The sequence below is a fragment of the Notothenia rossii genome, assembly GCF_949606895.1.
Source record: "Notothenia rossii genome assembly, chromosome: 3".
Lineage (NCBI taxonomy): Eukaryota > Metazoa > Chordata > Actinopteri > Perciformes > Nototheniidae > Notothenia > Notothenia rossii.
Window position 1 is genome coordinate 5,972,975 of NC_136901.1, and position 17,622 is coordinate 5,990,596.

Below are 17,622 nucleotides of genomic sequence, written 5' to 3' on the forward strand. Positions count from 1 at the left end.
CGCAGACGGTAAGCAACGACAGGAAACATGTAGCACAAGATTTTAAAAAGGTTTTGCCTTTTCAAAACTTTGTGCTTCATTTTTAATGGTCCTTATGACTATTGCAAACTTTCAGGTTGAGGCTCTATGGCAGGGGTCTGCAACCTTTTTTTGACCAAAGGAGCCACAACCCTTTTCCACAAAAAAATGTTTGAAAATGAAAAAAAGAAAAATTATTTAAAAAAGTTTGCAATAGTCATAAGGACCATTCAAAATGTAGCACAAGCTTTTAAAAAGAAAAACACTTTTTAAAAGCTTGTACTACATGTTTCCTGTCGTTGCTTACCGTCTGCGTCGGACTACTCTCTTGCGTCTGCGAGCAGCCAGGGACTTCTTCTGAGGTCTCCTGCGTCTGCGCACGGGGCGAGCGGCTTGTCTGCGTTTGCTTGGCATCGTCAAAAAACGTAAACTCTGTGGAGGAACGGGGGCTCTATTTGCAAACTTTCAGGAGAGGCTCTATGATGTCACCGATGATGTCATCACATTCCGCATGACATCATGGCTGATGATGTCAAGGCTTAAGCTTTTAAAATGACATCACCGATGCAGACTGTGATGACATCATCGGCAATGACATCATCGGCAACGTCATGCAAAATGCGATGACATCATCCGTGACATCACAGAGCCACTCCAGAAAGTTTGCAAATAGAGCCCCCGTTCCTCCACAGAGTTTACGTTTTTTGACGATGCCAAGCAAACAAGCCGCTCGCCCCGTGCGCAGACGCAGGAGACCTCAGAAGAAGTCCCTGGCTGCTCGCAGACGCAAGAGAGTGGTCCGACGCAGACGGTAAGCAACGACAGGAAACATGTAGTACAAGCTTTTAAAAAGGTTTTTTCTTTTAAAAAGCTTGCGCTACATTTTTAATGGTCCTTATGACTATTGCAAACTTTCAGGTTGAGGCTCTTATGGCAGGGGTCTGCAACCTTTTTGACCAAAGGAGCCACAACCCTTTTCCACAAAAAAAATTAGAGAAAGAAAAATTATTTAAAAAAAGTTTGTAATAGTCATAAGGACCTTTAAAAATGTAGCACAAGCTTTTAAAAAGGATAAACCTTTTTAAAAGCTTGTACTACATGTTTCCTGTCGTTGCTTACCGTCTGCGTCGGACCACTCTCTTGCGTCTGCGTGCAGCCAGGGACTTCTTCTGAGGTCTCCTGCGTCTGCGCACGGGGCGAGCGGCTTGTCTGCGTTTGCTTGACATCGTCAAAAAACGTAAACTCTGTGGAGGAACGGGGGGTCTATTTGCAAATTTTCAGGAGAGGCTCTATGATGTCACCGATGATGTCATCACATTCCGCATGACATCATGGCTGATGACGTCAAGGCTGATAACGTTGTCACTGATGAAGACATCCCATTCTTTTAAGCTTTTAAAATGACATCACCGATGCAGACTGTGATGACATCCTCGGCAACGTCATGCAGAATGCGATGACATCATCCGTGACATCACAGAGCCTCTCCAGAAAGTTTGCAAATAGACCCCCCATTCTTCCACAGAGTTTACGTTTTTTGACGATGCCAAGCAAACGCAGACAAGCCGCTCGCCCCGTGCGCAGACGCAGGAGACCTCAGAAGAAGTCCCTGGCTGCTCGCAGACGCAAGAGAGTGGTCCGACGCAGACGGTAAGCAACGACAGGAAACATGTAGCACAAGCTTTTAAAAAGGTTTTGCCTTTTTAAAACGTTCTGCTTCATTTTTAATGGTCCTTATGACTATTGCAAACTTTCAGGTTGAGGCTCTATGGCAGGGGTCTGCAACCTTTTTGACCAAAGGAGCCACAACCCTTTTCCACAAAAAAATGTTTTAAAAATGAAAAAAAGAAAAATTATTTTAAAAAGTTTGCAATAGTCATAAGGACCATTAAAAATGTAGCACAAGCTTTTAAAAAGAAAAAACCTTTTTAAAAGCTTGTACTACATGTTTCCTGTCGTTGCTTACCGTCTGCGTCGGACCACTCTCTTGCGTCTGCGAGCAGCCAGGGACTTCTTCTGAGGTCTCCTGCGTCTGCGCACGGGGCGAGCGGCTTGTCTGCGTTTGCTTGGCATCGTCAAAAAACGTAAACTCTGTGGAGGAACAGGAGGGTCTATTTGCAAACTTTCAGGAGAGGCTCTATGATGTCACCGATGATGTCATCACATTCCGCATGACATCATGGCTGATGACGTCAAGGCTTAAGCTTTTAAAATGACATCATTGGCAACGTCATGCAGAATGCGATGACGTCATCCGTGACATCACAGAGCCTCTCCAGAAAGTTTCCTCCACAGAGTTTAAGTTTTTTGAAGATGTTAAGCAAACGCAGACAATCTGCTCGCCCCGTGCGCAGACGCAGGAGACCTCAGAAGTCCCTCTTTGCTCGCAGACGCAAGAGAGTGGTCCGACGCAGACGCTAAGCAACGACAGGAAACATGTAGTCCAAGCTTTTTTTCCCTTTTTTTTAACTCCTATGAAAATGCTCAAAAAGCGCTCAAACTTCACATGTGTGCTAACAGTCCAGCCGTGAAGACATCGACCGGACAGTTTTGAGATTTCTTCAAATTACGTTGCCATGGCAACACAATGCTCGCAATGAAACACGGTTTTCTCATAACTTCAGTGAAAATGCTCCAAACGGCCCAAAACTTCACAGGTTTGGTAACGATGCAGCCATCAACGCATCTAAGCGTATTATGGGATGTCATCAAATGCCGTTGGCATGGCGACAGATAATTCACCATCAAGTTTGTTCAAAAGTTTGAAGTTCAAATATTCTGCTGCTTTTCCAAGCCTTTTTACTTTCTTTTCTTCTCTCATCACACATTCAAGCCCCCAGTGTTCATGTATCATTTCTAAATTCTTCACTTTCTTCCTGCACATTACTTTTCAACATAGCAGTTTAGTGTCAGCTTTTCAGCATAAAGCATTCCCACTTGCAATTTCTTCAGGAATTGCATTCTCTAGTTTGTAAATGTTGCACTCCAGAGTGAGAGCAGTGACTTGCATCAGTGTGTTGTAGTACCTCAGGATTCTCTTTACTCAGGTTCAGCTCCTTCACCTGAGCCATGACTCACATTTTAATAAGTATTATCCATGCTGGCCTAAAGGCTATAAAGGTCTGTTGTTTTAATACGCGCCCAGACGTAGCATCACAGACGAGGGAGACAGAATCACAGCGAGGTTGAGAGGGAGCTTCTAGGGTCGTGAATCTTACAACATTTCCTGGAGGCCACATTTGACTCCTTCCACACTGTGCCTCGACGACAGGAAATGTGAACATGGATTTGTGATTCAGCGCTGTGTGATGTAAGGCTGCCGCAATCCTGCTGCGGGTGCTCTCATCTGTAGAGCTGTGACAAGTGCTAAGGCTGGTGTAATGTACATGCATATTTCTGCACATTTCCCTTAGATCTTTCTTGGTTTTTCACCGTCTCTTGCTTACTCCTCAAGTTTATTTTTAGCCCAACTAAAGTGAGAAAAGCAAGAAAAAAGAACACACTTTGAACCTTCAATTCATCCTCTTTACCCTTGAGACTGCCTTTTCTCCCACTCTCCATTCTGCCATCACATTTCCCTTTTGTGGCCCCCCCCCCTGTCCATCATATATTCTGCTGCTGCCACCACCGTCATTTTCTCCACATTAAAGGAGTGGGTGAAGGGTGTAGAGAGCAACCTGTGGAAAGGAGAGAAGGAAGGGGGAGAGATGGCGATACAGTACAGTAAGATTGAGAGATAAGGGTGAAATGTAAAGAACGAGGAGGGGGGGAGTGCGAACGAGAGAACACCTCAGGGATGGGTTATTACTTTTAAATGCTCCTCTGCGCCTCCATGCTCCCCCTTTCCTCCCCCAGCGTGCTCCAGCAGGAGGAGGTATGAAAAGGTTATTATGTTTCCTTTAGAAATGTCTGGCTCTCCGCCTGCACCTTTCATCTCCAAATGGAAATAACCTCTCTACAGTAGCTTTCTTCCTTTCCCTCATTACACCTGCATCTCTCTCTCCGGTACACAACACCTGCTCCTTTTCTTTTACTTCTTCCATCTGACTCTTGAGTCCGTCTCTGTTTGAGTGTAATCAGCGTGCAGTAGGAGCATGCATTATCAGCCAGTGCATTAGATACGCTGCCTCGATCGCCAGCGATCACACGCAGCACTTATTATGTAAAGCAGGTATTAGGGGTGCATTTTAAGAACTAAGGGTTTTAAATATGTCTTGGTTTTCAGAAAGGTGAAGAGGAAGGCAGCCTGGTGCTGGAGGACGGCAGGGAGCAGCTGATGTACGAGATCCCGCTCAATGAGTCTGGATCCGCTGGACTCGGGGTCAGCCTGAAGGGCAACAAGTCCAGAGAGACCGGGGAGGACCTGGGTATCTTCATCAAGTCCATCATCCACGGAGGGGCCGCCAACAAGGTACAGGATCCTCAAGTGGTGTCTGCAATAATGATATCTATTTATTTATAAAGCACTTTCCGTACACAACGGGTAACACAAACAAAAACAAAATAAAAGCTGATAACCTCTCTCCATATAAAGCTTCCTATATATTCCCACAATGCTTCATTCGGTTGCTACCATCACAGAGTGCTTTAAAGAGCTCCTTACAAACATCAAATATGAGTTGTGAGAAGTATTGCAGAAACATTTTCAATCTGTATCTAGTCAAGGTTCTTTGTGCTTGAACCACAAAGAAGCCTTTTTCTTGTGGTTTTGATCTTTCTCTTTCACCTTCATCCGTCCACACTCCCCCCTTTCTTTACGATGTCGTTTCCTCTCTTCTTCTCTTCCTCTACTCGCCTCTCATCTCATTTCCTGTCTTTCTCCCTCTGCCCGGCTTTCCCCCGGCCTTTTGACTCCCATTGACCCCCAGTGGCCTCGCCGCCTCAGCGCTGCAGCGGCCTTATCTAAATCACTCAGCGCTCACTTCAAGTTGTGAGAGCGTCAGGAGAGAAACACATCCCGTTTCAGCGCTTTGGAGATCCCTAGTCCTCGTCCCCCTCGATGCTGCTCCCAGATCTGCACCGCAGGACGAGGAGGCGCAGAGACGAGTGTGGCGCACCAGATAAACTGGTCTGGGATCAGGAGCGGCTAGACAGCAGCTCCCCAAAGTGTCTTCAGAAGTAGTTTCTTTCAGACAGCTGCCGGCGCGGATAGTAAGATCTCCGGCTGGCTGCGAAACAGGTTTCTGGGACAAGATACCACATAAGAGGAAGAGAGACACGGAGGAAGAGAGATGGACTGTAGCGAGGGAGGGAAACCGTTGAAAGAGAGACAGCGGGAGTGAGAGGAGGGAGGGAAGAAATGAGCGGTATCGAACAAAAGAGAGATGGAAATTGAAAAGTGGAGACACTCAGCATGAACACAATGCATAAGTGTGTGTGTGTGTGTGTCCTCCTCGGTGTCGATGTAAAGCAGTTGAGGACCCAGCCTGATGAGGCTTCTCGGTGCAGAGGAGGGAAACCGGGCGTCCCCCGAGTCTCACACACACACACACACACACACACACACACACACACACACACACACACACACACACACACACACACACACACACACACACACACACACACACACACACACACACACACACACACACACACACACACACACACACACACACACACACACACACACACACACACACACACACAGCAGGCAGAAGAAGGGAGGAGACGAGGAAGAGTCATGGAGAGATCTAACCTATTTCCATTAAAGAGTGTGTGAGCTGCTGCCGGGGGCCCGGGGCCTCAATTATATCCTCAAAAATCTTCCCGGGCTTTCTCCCTGATCCTGTCATACCATCATATCAAAGCTAAAAGAAAACAAATTAAAATGACATCTAGCGGAGAGGAGATGTTAATAGGAAATTCACAGACACGCTGATTTTGGCACAAACATCAATTTTTCATGACACACTCTGATTTCTCTCTCTGTGTGTGTGTGTGTGTGTGTGTGTGTGTGTGTGTGTGTGTGTGTGTGTGTGTGTGTGTGTGTGTGTGTGTGTGTGTGTGTGTGTGTGTGTGTGTGTGTGTGTGTGTGTGTGTGTGTGTGTGTGTGTGTGTGTGTGTGTGTGTGTGTGTGTGTGTGTGTGTGTGTGTGTGTGTGTGTGTGTGTGTGTGTGTGTGTGTGTGTGTGTGTGTGTGTGTGTGTGTGGCCATCCCAGTCATGGAGGCCAGACCTGATGGTGCCTTGTTAATAAGATGGGGTCAAAGGTCATCGTTGACCATAATGGAGCAATCATGACTCTGCACACACACTCAAAGAGAGTCTTTAGTGTCTCATCGTTATTGTTCTTTTTTTAAATTATCGCCCTCTGCATTGCTTTCCTTATTTGACCCCCCCACTCACCCTCTCTCTCTCCCCTCTCCTCTCCCTCTCTCCCTCCAGGGCACCGTTCTGTGTTTCTCTCCATGAGAGGCTGCTATTTAAAACACTTAGAAGTGATTTAGTGCCCACCGAGGCTATTCCATTAGCTGCTCCATGTATTTATCATGGCTCTCCCGCTCTCAGTAGATTGCTAACTCTTCAATTTCCTTGCCTTCCCCCCTTCTTCCATTTTCTACTACATTTTCTCTCTCTCTCTCTTTATTATTCTCTCACACACACATTTCATTTTACACCTCTCCTCTTATCCCCTCTTAAAAATGGTGTGACCAGTCTTGTGTCTTATTTTACTGAAGATTTGAGCTCTGCCCTTCCTCTTTTCCCCATCCTTGCATCTTCATATAATTAATTTGTTATGAGGCATTAACTTAAGTGATATGAACAGATAAGAAGATCTTTAAAAGCCCTGGTAATGCTGCATTTATTTACTGTGCAAATCGATAACATTAAAAAGAAATATGAGCTTTTATTCTGAAAAAAGTTAGATTCTTCTCCCGTGAACATCACTGTGTTTCAGGTATGAAACAAACATGTGTGTTGTCCTGGTGTTTCTCTACTGCCCTCCTCATGCTAATGCTGCTAACCTCTCCCAACAGGACGGTCGCTTGAGCGTGAACGATCAGATGATTGCGGTAAACGGCGAATCGCTGCTCGGACGCTCCAACCACGCTGCCATGGAGACGCTGAGACACTCGATGTCGTCAGAGGGAAACGCCAGAGGCACCATCCAGCTGGTGGTGCTCCGAGCACCCAGACAGGTACAGGTGAAATCTCATCATGGTGTTTGGAGAGGTGTATCCCACACAGGCTATGTTTTACAGGTGTGTTTTCTACATTTTTCAAGATGATTGGAAATCAGACTCTTGACATTTGGAAAAATATCTTTTAAGGAGGAGAATTACATTTTGATGTCATGCTGGCTTGATTTTGTAAAGTGTTGCGTCATTGGGCGTCTTCTCAGTTTTGCAGAAATCAACTGAGAGAATGAAAGTATATCTTGCTTATGTTATTATGAACACATGCTTCAAATGAATATTTAAAGGAGCACACTTGTGTTAAATATGTTTAGTTGAGTCATTTCCTCAGACCTTGCTCCTGTCAGTTCCTCTCTTTGGAGGCTCTGCTGGATGTGGAGCTGCATGTTCAGCCTCCCTGAGTTTGATTAGAGGATTTTGGTTACATGAAACATTAAGGGATTCTTATGCATTATGAAATTCTCCGCGCATCCTGATGTTTTTCAAAGAATATTCAGAAGAAGCTACCAGAGTTTTGACAGCAGAATCAATGACACACATCAGCCACATTAGGATCATTACTGTCGCCTGTTGTGATGATGTGATATGCTCCACTGGACAAACTGGAGGCATCCGCCCCATATGCATGTCAGCAATATAAAAGAGACCTTATTCATATTTGTATAAACATAAAGTAAACACGTGCACACTGTACTACAATATATAATATCTATGTATATAACAATATATGAATGGGTCCATTAATATTAATAGGATATTCATGGTTTTAAACATACAAAATGTATATGTTTAAGTTTTCTACAATTGATTTTGTTTCTCACAGACGGCCAGCCCTGCACCAAACTCCAATGGCTCCTCCGCCCATCCCCAGTACAACTCCAACAATCAGGTACGAGCAGGTGACGGCCCCCCCCAGAAGCAGCAGCCGCCCCCCCCAAGCCGCTCCTCCTCCCTCCTCCCCACGCTGAGGAGGAGAGCGTCCGAGCCGCTGTCCCTCAGCCAAAGGCAGCGATACACACAGAGGCCGGGGGACACGCACACCCGATACACCTATGGTCTTAATCAGAAGGAGAGGAGTAGTGCTTACACGTTTGGCCTGGCGCAAAAAGAGAGTGATGATGAGGGGGGGTACGCACACAAAGACCAGTTCAGACCGGCCTCACAGTACGAGTTTGGGTTTGTTTCTCACAGCCAGACGCTGAGCGGCTTCCCCACAAACTTAAACCGGGAAAGTTACCATTACGGGTACGCACACAGCCGAGCGCTCGCAGAGACACACCGCCACGACAGGCCGGATAACGCGCACACACACCAGGTCAGGCTAGCACGTAGCCGCACACCGGACCCCCCACACAGGCGAGACAGCTCTCAGAGATACACGGAGAACATCAGGGCGATGGCAGGGCAGATGTACGGAGACCCGCCCACACACAGCAGGATACCCACACACAGACACAATAGAAACACACACACCTCTGCAGACAGGTACCTCGACGCACACTCACACAACTACGCGCACAACAGAGAGCTCACCAGACACATGCAGCTCTGACACTGTGTGTGTGTGTGTGTGTGTGTGTGTGTGTGTGTGTGTGTGTGTGTGTGTGTGTGTGTGTGTGTGTGTGTGTGTGTGTGTGTGTGTGTGTGTGTGTGTGTGTGTGTGTGTGTGTGTGTGTGTGTGTGTGTGTGTGTGTGTGTGTGTGTGTGTGTGTGTGTGTGTGTGTGTGTGTGTGTGTGTGTGTGTGTGCGCAAAGCGGAGGCAGGAGCGGATAGAAACCGGCTTTCGCACAATCTATAACTTGCAAAATATTATATTAAAATATTTCGATTCTAGACCTTTATCAGGAATAAACAAGATATCAATTTTCTAATCAAAATCTTTGTAAAGTTGTGAACAGTTTCGATAATGTCATTTTTCACTTCCTCCACTTTTTGCACCAAATCGTCCGAGAGTAAATGCAGTAATGATCGATGATGTGGAAGCTTATTAATCAGGCTGAGAGCTTTTCTCCGTGCCAACACCACTAACTGTCGCAGCATTCACTTTTCACTCTTTTTAAAATATTACCCATGAACTCGATACTTCCTTTCTGTCACATCAACTTATTCTTTTTTCATAGTTTCCCTTCAAACCTCCTCACTGTTATTGCTTTATCTGCTCTGTGCTTTTTTTGTCTATTTGTATAAAGTTTTCCTTTTTTAAGTTCACGTTTTTGTAAGGGAATGTATCCTGCTCTTCTGTCTCACCTGCTTGTTTCTCCTCTGTTAAATAAAGCTGATCTGAAGCCTCCTGCATGCCTCTCTGTTTCTCTGTTGGCTCTTTCCCCCTCTTGCACCTCCGCCACTTTATTAAAGACTTGTTGGACCTTTTCCCTTGAAGCCTCAGTCTCTTCTGTATTCTCTGTTACTGCACGTCGAAACCAGGACATATGGAAACACGATTCCTTCTTTGAACGTACGTACGGTGGCTACTGTACCGATGCACCAAAAAACATTATCACATTAACAGTCGCATATTCACAGATATACATCACATGAACATATTTCAGGAATAATGAGAGGACATATTCCACAAAGCTGTGAACACGCTTCCTCAGTGTTATAATTGTGCGTGGAATGTGTCAACCTTTGCTTATTTTTACCTCTTCCCCTTCTGTGGTTGTTCAAAAAGAAAGTGTGATGGCAGTTCCTTTACTCCCTTGCAAGCAACATTGAAAGCCCAACGTCGAACAAGAGGTTAAAGGAACGTCAAAAAGCAGCACAAATGGACGTTTTCTGTGTTTTTAGCTCCACGTTGAACCGTGACTGATTATTTCAGACGCTCTTAAAGATGTGTCGCAGCAGTTAAAGCAGATGCTGAGTGATAATGTGAGCGAGAGAGGGAGTATTAACGGGAGGGTTAGTGCCATTGACCTGCCCATTGTGGCGTTTCCATCTCCTCCACGCCACACTCCCATCAGTGTGTGTGTTTGTGGTTAAGTTATCCAAGCCTGCAGATGAATGCTATCAAAGCCAGTTCAAGGTTCACCGTATATCTGAAGAGCCTCATCCCTACCCAGCCTGTCTGGTGGCAGGGTGAGGCAGCGTGATAAAACAAGCGCTCCCTAAAGCACAGACCCTCAGCGTCCCCGTCCCCCCATCTCCAACTGTCTGTCTAGAGTTAGATTTCCATTAAGGATATGACCCTAAATCCTAATTGGAATAACACAAAAACACTCAATTGCTGCATGAAATAGACAAAGATAAGTTCTCTGTTACTCACATTTAAACTTATTTTGGATAATTTGGGTCCCTGACATTTTCCACAGCAGGGTAAATGTTGCTTTTAATAGCACATATAAAAAAAACAAATGTAGGTGTACTTGTAAGGAGAGTCTATTTTGAGTAGTATTCATTTCTGGCAAATATTGCAATGGACGGCAGGAAAATGAGATCACACCGAAAGGTTATTTTCAAAGCCACAATAAGATCTCTTATAAAACATTATTGAAACGCTTAACTGAAACTATTATTAAATCACATTCAGTGACGTCAACTTAATTTAGCATCTGTCATTCAGGTAAGTGCAGTTCGAAGTACCTGTGACACAATATGTTCTGTGTTTGTTGAATTTCTTTCCCTTTGTCTTTGTTTTCCATCCTGAGTGGAGTGTAATATGGGTGGGGTGGGGTGGGGGACACAGTAGGGTGGAGGCAGGGGCTAAGCCTCTCAGAAGTCTATTGTATGCAGCTGTAGGTTGGGGTTGACTGCATAGATGCCCCCCCCCCACACTGTTTACTTATTGTTGTGGGATTAAGATATCTGACTGCCTGTCTGGCTTCAAAAGCCGGGGGCGAGACGCAGCGGGTGGAGATGGAGACGATGTGATTTATGTCTCATGTAGAAAAGCTGTCAGAATTGTGTAGACACATATATGAGCTCAAAGTGATTGACAGCTCAGATGTGGTGATATATTAACACGTATGGTAGCTACTAATGATACCCCAGGGACACTGCACGTACACCCCACCCAACGCTTTGATACGACAGAGATATGTATCGCTACACCTTTCATTATTCTAAGGATTATTTCTCTTTGAATGTATAGGTGTGTGTGTGACAGCTGTAGATCCCATCTCTTTGACCAGAGCAGGCTTCTTTCATCCTCCACCAGTTATTCAAGTCCCTATCTCTATATGTTGGAGGGTGGGGGCATTGGGGGGTCCTTTGTAGTGCTGTCGATAACATGCCTGTCTCAGGGTTGTCTTAATTACTGCGTTTCCAATCGAGCACATGAAGAGAATGGCCGTGTTTTTGCGCTTACAGTTTTGAAGTCAGTTTTGTGCCTGAGGCGACACAAATACGGTATACAAATATATACAGGGTCCCCGCAGACCCTTACAAAGGTCTTTAGATTCATAGATCTAAAAATAAAACCTTAATTGGTATAAAATAAATAAATTACTAGTTTAAAAAGTATGGAAGTAGGATTTTGAGCTGTTTTTTGCTGACATTGCAAATCAAATCTCCAAGTAATTTCTCAAATCTGTTTTTTTTTATTATTTAGCAAATGTTCTTGAATAATATAATAAAATAGATGTCATGCAGATCAGGATAGCAGATCTAAAAACACTGGTATTTTGTCACATGTTATGTTACAATAAACTCAAAATGATTGACTTGTTTTTACACCTTCAATCTAGGTTATTGTTAGGTTGGTACTAAATGTCATTCCCAGTGCCATTAAAGTCTTAAAAAGTCTTAAATCTTATTCACCTTTAGCTAAAGGAAGTTGGATATATTTACTAAAGCCTTTCTTTGTCTATACAGTACTCCACACTTATTGTATCCCAAATGTTTTGTAAGACACAGCATGTGCAAAGTTCACTTCCTCTTGCCAACCCTACCAAAAATCAAACTCAGGCACAGTGCTGTGTGTAGATATTTAATCCATGACAACATCTCTCTGCCTTTACACATTAAGGAAACATCTTTTGTCTGAATGGATGACACATGTCTTCCTTCAATTATGATCAACTCTCGACTTTGTGATATTTTCCTCATCCCGCCCCCCAGAGGATTGTTCTAAATCTGTTTCCTCAAAGCTCCCACATCACCGCCTGAGGTGTCTCATATTTGATTGGTTGCGTGATGTACCTCCTACATAATATATGTACAATCCTCCTTTCTGGCATAGTAGGTGTATGTCGGATTGAACTTCAAAGTCTCTTTCTCTAGAAAATGTAACACGCTCTGGTCCAAAATGTATCTACCTGTTATGTTAATGCAACATGCTGCTTTCAAACCTAACCGTCACAACTGTACATACACAAATATAACCTAACAATACAAATACATAAAACAGGTCATACGTCATCCAATTAAATGTTTACCCTATCTTCACTTTGCTTAGTGTGAACAGAAGAGCATCCGCAATAATGTTCTCTATATATTCACAGCCTCAATCCAGTTTATTATGATCATGTAATGAACCATTCACTTATTTCACATGTTTCCCTATCATCCTCACGCCTTATTGCTTAGAATTAAATGGCATTTATTCTGAATATGTCTGCAGAACATTGGCTGGAATTAGATAAACAAAAGGAATAAAAAAGACATTCTGCTGGGTATTAAAATAAATGACTAATCTTCTGATGTGTGAAGCAACATCATCAACTTTTCATCACAACTTTGGCTTTAATTTGGGACATTTTTTTACCATTTTCATTTTGTATTTATTTATAGAAGGACCATGCATAGAAAAACATGAATCTCAGCAAAGAGAAGAGATGCAATATGCCAGATTCTAGCTATTTCCATCTGTGGTCCTCAGACAGGTTCATAACAATCAATAAACAAATAATAACATTGCATGATCTCTATCAGTCAAACCATTTTAAAACCCGATTTAAGTACAGCTCAATAAATTAATACATAGAACACTTGAAATACACTTACATGATCTCGGTCACTCAAATAATTACAAATTTAAATACAGGTCACGAACATAATACTTAGTACACTCCAAATACACTTAAATAAAAGATCTAAGATATTGCATTGCTCTTCCTTGTCCACAGGACTCCTGGGGCCAAAGTGCGTACCAGGGGCCGTCTCGAGTCCCCAACGAGGAGCCCACCGTGAACGGGGGTCTCAATCCGACGATGGCAAACCACAACAACTACGTCAACTCTGGAAGTGGTGAGCCACACAATGTTTGTCCATTTGAGCTGTCAGATAGTCAACATGGGGCTGTGAGTGTTTGTGTACGCACGTTATCTGCCTGTGAGCGAGTATACACACACTGTGTGTGTGTGTGTGTGTGTGTGTGTGTGTGTGTGTGTGTGTGTGTGTGTGTGTGTGTGTGTGTGTGTGTGTGTGTGTGTGTGTGTGTGTGTGTGTGTGTGTGTGTGTGTGTGTGTGTGTGTGTGTGTGTGTGTGTGTGTGTGTGTGTGTGTCACCCAGCCAACGCTCCTGACATTGCATTTTCACAAAACACACCTTTCCCAGGCTCTCTTTGTATCTGTTTCCTCGCTGCATATTCATAGCGGGAGAAAGGGAAGTCATTATCTGTGTTTCTCCTCTTTTCTCGGAACGCGGCGCTCGCTTTTCATGTGCAAAAGATCTGACCTTGGAATCATTAAGCTGATGAAGCGGCTTCTAAGTGGGCCGTATTTGCATTCAGAGTATTGTGCAGCATGTCGTGTTAAGGAAGAAAAAAAAGAGACTAACAAACTGTTTTAAATTCATTCTTTATCTCATCTCCCCTTTCCTCACCCTCTGGGATGATGGGATGCTTTTCTAACTGAGACAGCTCTCCATCAGACTGGCACTTCAGCCATGTTATACAGATAACACACATGATCTACAGTGGGGCGATGGTGGCATCGGTTTGGAAATGATATACTCTGAATGATCCACAAGACACTGATTTTCATACTGTCGATATTTAAACATCCCTGTGTGTGCACCTCATTCAAAAGGGTGACGCACAATATTTAGAAACCAAACACACACACTGGCATTCGGAGCGTCGCTTAAACACCTATTCCAAGTTTGGAGTTCAAACGGTTTCTTGTTCCTCCTCAGCTCCGTTTCCCGCTGCGACCACAAACGGCAGCTACGGTCACTACGGCAACGAAGACGAGGACTACTACGACGACGGCGGCTTCCCCCCGCCCCCCTCGCCCGGCTCTGTGGAGGAAATGAACAGAGACTCAACCCGAACTCCCCCCCGCCACAGGTACCTCACACACTGCACCGTCAGCATGTTGCACTACAGTTATTATATTCTAATGGCACTCTTATTATGTGCCGCTGTGTTATGAGATAGAGCCGAGCCATTACACTCAATAGTACATGCATTATTTAGACCATACAGGCTAATTGGAATAGCCTATTTGCATTATGCATACTTAATTATAGTGATAGCACAAAGGATTAAACTGTAAGAGGCTTGGAAAGAGCTATGATACATGTAAGTAAGGGGTGTGTGTGTGTGTGTGTGTGTGTGTGTGTGTGTGTGTGTGTGTGTGTGTGTGTGTGTGTGTGTGTGTGTGTGTGTGTGTGTGTGTGTGTGTGTGTGTGTGTGTGTGTGTGTGTGTGTGTGTGTGTGTGTGTGTGTGTGTGTGTGTGTGTGTGTGTGTGTGTGTGTGTGTGTGTCGGTCAGAGTCTGGCGTGAGTAACTTGTTTTGCTGTATGTTCAATAGAGATGCTATTGTTTTACTGGATCGTGCCATCTGGAGACGAGGACATTGAATGATCTGTTGTTTGTGTGTGGGCTTTAAATCACTTTTACTCTTTGCTCGGGTGATGCAAGTCACGAAAAATACTTTTGCACTCCTGCTGCACTCACAGAGACCCTATCATGCTTTCCCCTTTCCTGTAGTGTGTCAAATAGGTTGTTGTGCATGTAAATGGTCTGCAAAGGCTACAATCCCAAAGTGTCTCTCCCACACACTGCAGCACAAGCAGTGTGAGAAAAATAAAGAGCTTTCTGAGCATTAAAGTAGAAACACTTAATACAAGTATGAACCTGGAAATGAGAAGAATAGATTGATTGATTGATTTTATTTCGAACAAGTAAAATTACAAAAACAAAACAAATGTTGCATAGTCATGTAAAACAAATCAAAACATAGAAATGACAAAACAAAAAATGACATTTACAACAACAACAGCATTATCAACATAAACAGTGCCACATCTACTGTTCGAAAAGGAGTGAGAAGAAGTTTAACTTATTTAATCCCACCCCCTTTGTCCCTAAATGATTCATTTATAATTTATAATCTGCAATAATTATCATTTTTATGCATTATTATTGATATTATTAGTATTATTAATCGGCTTTATCTGTTGATTGACATATATACACTGATATACATATATGCACACATACATATACACACCTACATACTCACACACATACACATACACATAGTCAAACACCTTCCCCATCCCTGTATCTCGATAAAAAATAATTTCTCTGTATTTCCTCTTGAACTGGTTAATGTCTGGACATCGCTTTAGCTCCACATTCACACTGTTCCATCGTCTCACTCCATAGGCTGAGATACAAAAAGTTCTTCTGGTTGTACGGACCTTACGCTGTGAATAGGGAATATTGATCAAAAACCATCTATTGAAGTCTACTGTTGTTTTGCAGCGAGTTTCAGAAGGAACGTCACGAGAACACAGACGACAACAGACCTCGCAACAGAGGATCCAAGAGCATGGACATGGGTCAGTACACACACACACACACACACACACACACACACACACACACACACACACACACACACACACACACACACACACACACACACACACGCAAAGCTCTTCATCGATGAAAGGAGCTCTTGTTCGCCGGCTTGAAAGCATTTTCCGAAGCGAAAACACAAAACATACGAGTCCAATCAAGGAGTCAGTCTGCACAAACAACCACAACACTATCACATGCTCTTATCACTACATTTCTTTGTTGTGATACGTAACCCCCTCCCCTATTATCTGCGGCCCGAGGGGATCGACCTCCTGAACTCATAAACCCGGGGGCTTTCCAACGAGCTGCAAGGACACGCCGTCTGGTGTGTGTCGTGTATTTCTGTGCGAACGAGACGCAATCTCACCGTGTGAGTGGAAGGCGAGAACGATGGGGGCTTATTTCCTCGTATTAACCCGAGCTGACCCCCGTACCCCCCTCTTTTCCCTTCCAATCTTTTTCCATCTCTTACTTTCTGATACTTTCCTTTCCCTCCATCTTTGTTTATGTCCTTCAGCACTTTCTTCTTCTTCTCCTTCTCTGCCTCTCTCTGATTTCCAATCGCGGTTCATTAGGTTCAGTGGATTGGCTTTCTTCCTGCAGCACACGCCTCTGCCACCCAAGCTGATTGGCTTTCATTATGGACTAGGGTGGTCCGCACACACACCCACACACACTCCCTCCATCCCACTGAGGAGCCATTCCAATAAGCAGCCCTATCTGCCTCCCCTCTCTGGCTTCTATCTCTATCTCTGGCCGTCCTCCATTTCAATCTGTTTCTGTGTTATCGCCCTGCTTCTATTCTTCCCTGTCTAAAGTACAATGCTAGTAAGCAGTGTGTGTGTGTGTGTGTGTAAAGATGACAGGATCACATTGGAGCCCTGAGATGCTGACCCTGTCTACATGTTTTATATTTAAAGAGCTTTTTCTTCTCCTTCCTCTGGAGGGTTTCCCACACGCCAGTCTTTACGCCTGCTTGTGTCTGAGCTTTAGCCGCGGAGCAGGTTAGCTTTTATTAAACGCCACTTGACAGAACGAGGTGAGCTTCCTTTATTAACCCTGGATGCCTTAGCAAATAGTCTGTTGACTCAGGGCTTCCACTCGCACACACACACACACACACACACACACACACACACACACACACACACACACACACACACACACACACACACACACACACACACACACACACACACACACACACACACACACACACACACACACACACACACACACACACACACACACACACACACACACACACACACACACACACACACACACACACACACACACACACACACACACCGCCCGCCTGCTGATGCAGAGTTGAACAGTCGAGTCATTCTACAGTGCCTGGAAGCAAAAGGGAAACATGTTTCTGCTCTCTTACTTTTGACTTGCAATAATGGGAACTAATGCATTTATTAGAATACAAAGCTACGGTCTGTTATGGGAAATGCTCGGCCTATATTGGCTTTAAGATACTCAAAGTGCATTGAAACATCTGGGCTTTTAGGATAGGGATCTTTTTGAACATTAAAGCATGTAAACCCGTCACAGCAGATGAACAAAATACAAATACGGCTTTTAACACAAACTAAATTGCATTGACAAAGCGAGTCGAGAAGTCTGCATCTCTTAATGCTTTTTATTTCTTAGCGGGCAGACCATGATGCTCCAATATGGCGCATAATAAAAAAACAATCTCCCCA

At 44.2% G+C, this 17,622-nt stretch overlaps 1 protein-coding gene across 3 annotated transcripts in view; it reads left to right on the forward strand.

Annotated features, from left to right (window-relative positions):
- The window catches only part of pard3ba (par-3 family cell polarity regulator beta a), a 133,712-nt gene that overhangs the window by 59,384 nt on the left and 56,706 nt on the right, over positions 1-17,622 (forward strand). For all 3 annotated transcript variants that reach the window (XM_079668320.1, XM_079668318.1, XM_079668319.1), the window contains exons 11-16: positions 4,244-4,429; positions 6,997-7,158; positions 7,979-8,044; positions 13,218-13,338; positions 14,227-14,380; positions 15,806-15,882. In XM_079668320.1, the coding sequence (XP_079524446.1) occupies positions 4,244-4,429; positions 6,997-7,158; positions 7,979-8,044; positions 13,218-13,338; positions 14,227-14,380; positions 15,806-15,882 (766 nt within the window). The remainder of the gene's footprint in view (positions 1-4,243; positions 4,430-6,996; positions 7,159-7,978; positions 8,045-13,217; positions 13,339-14,226; positions 14,381-15,805; positions 15,883-17,622) is intronic.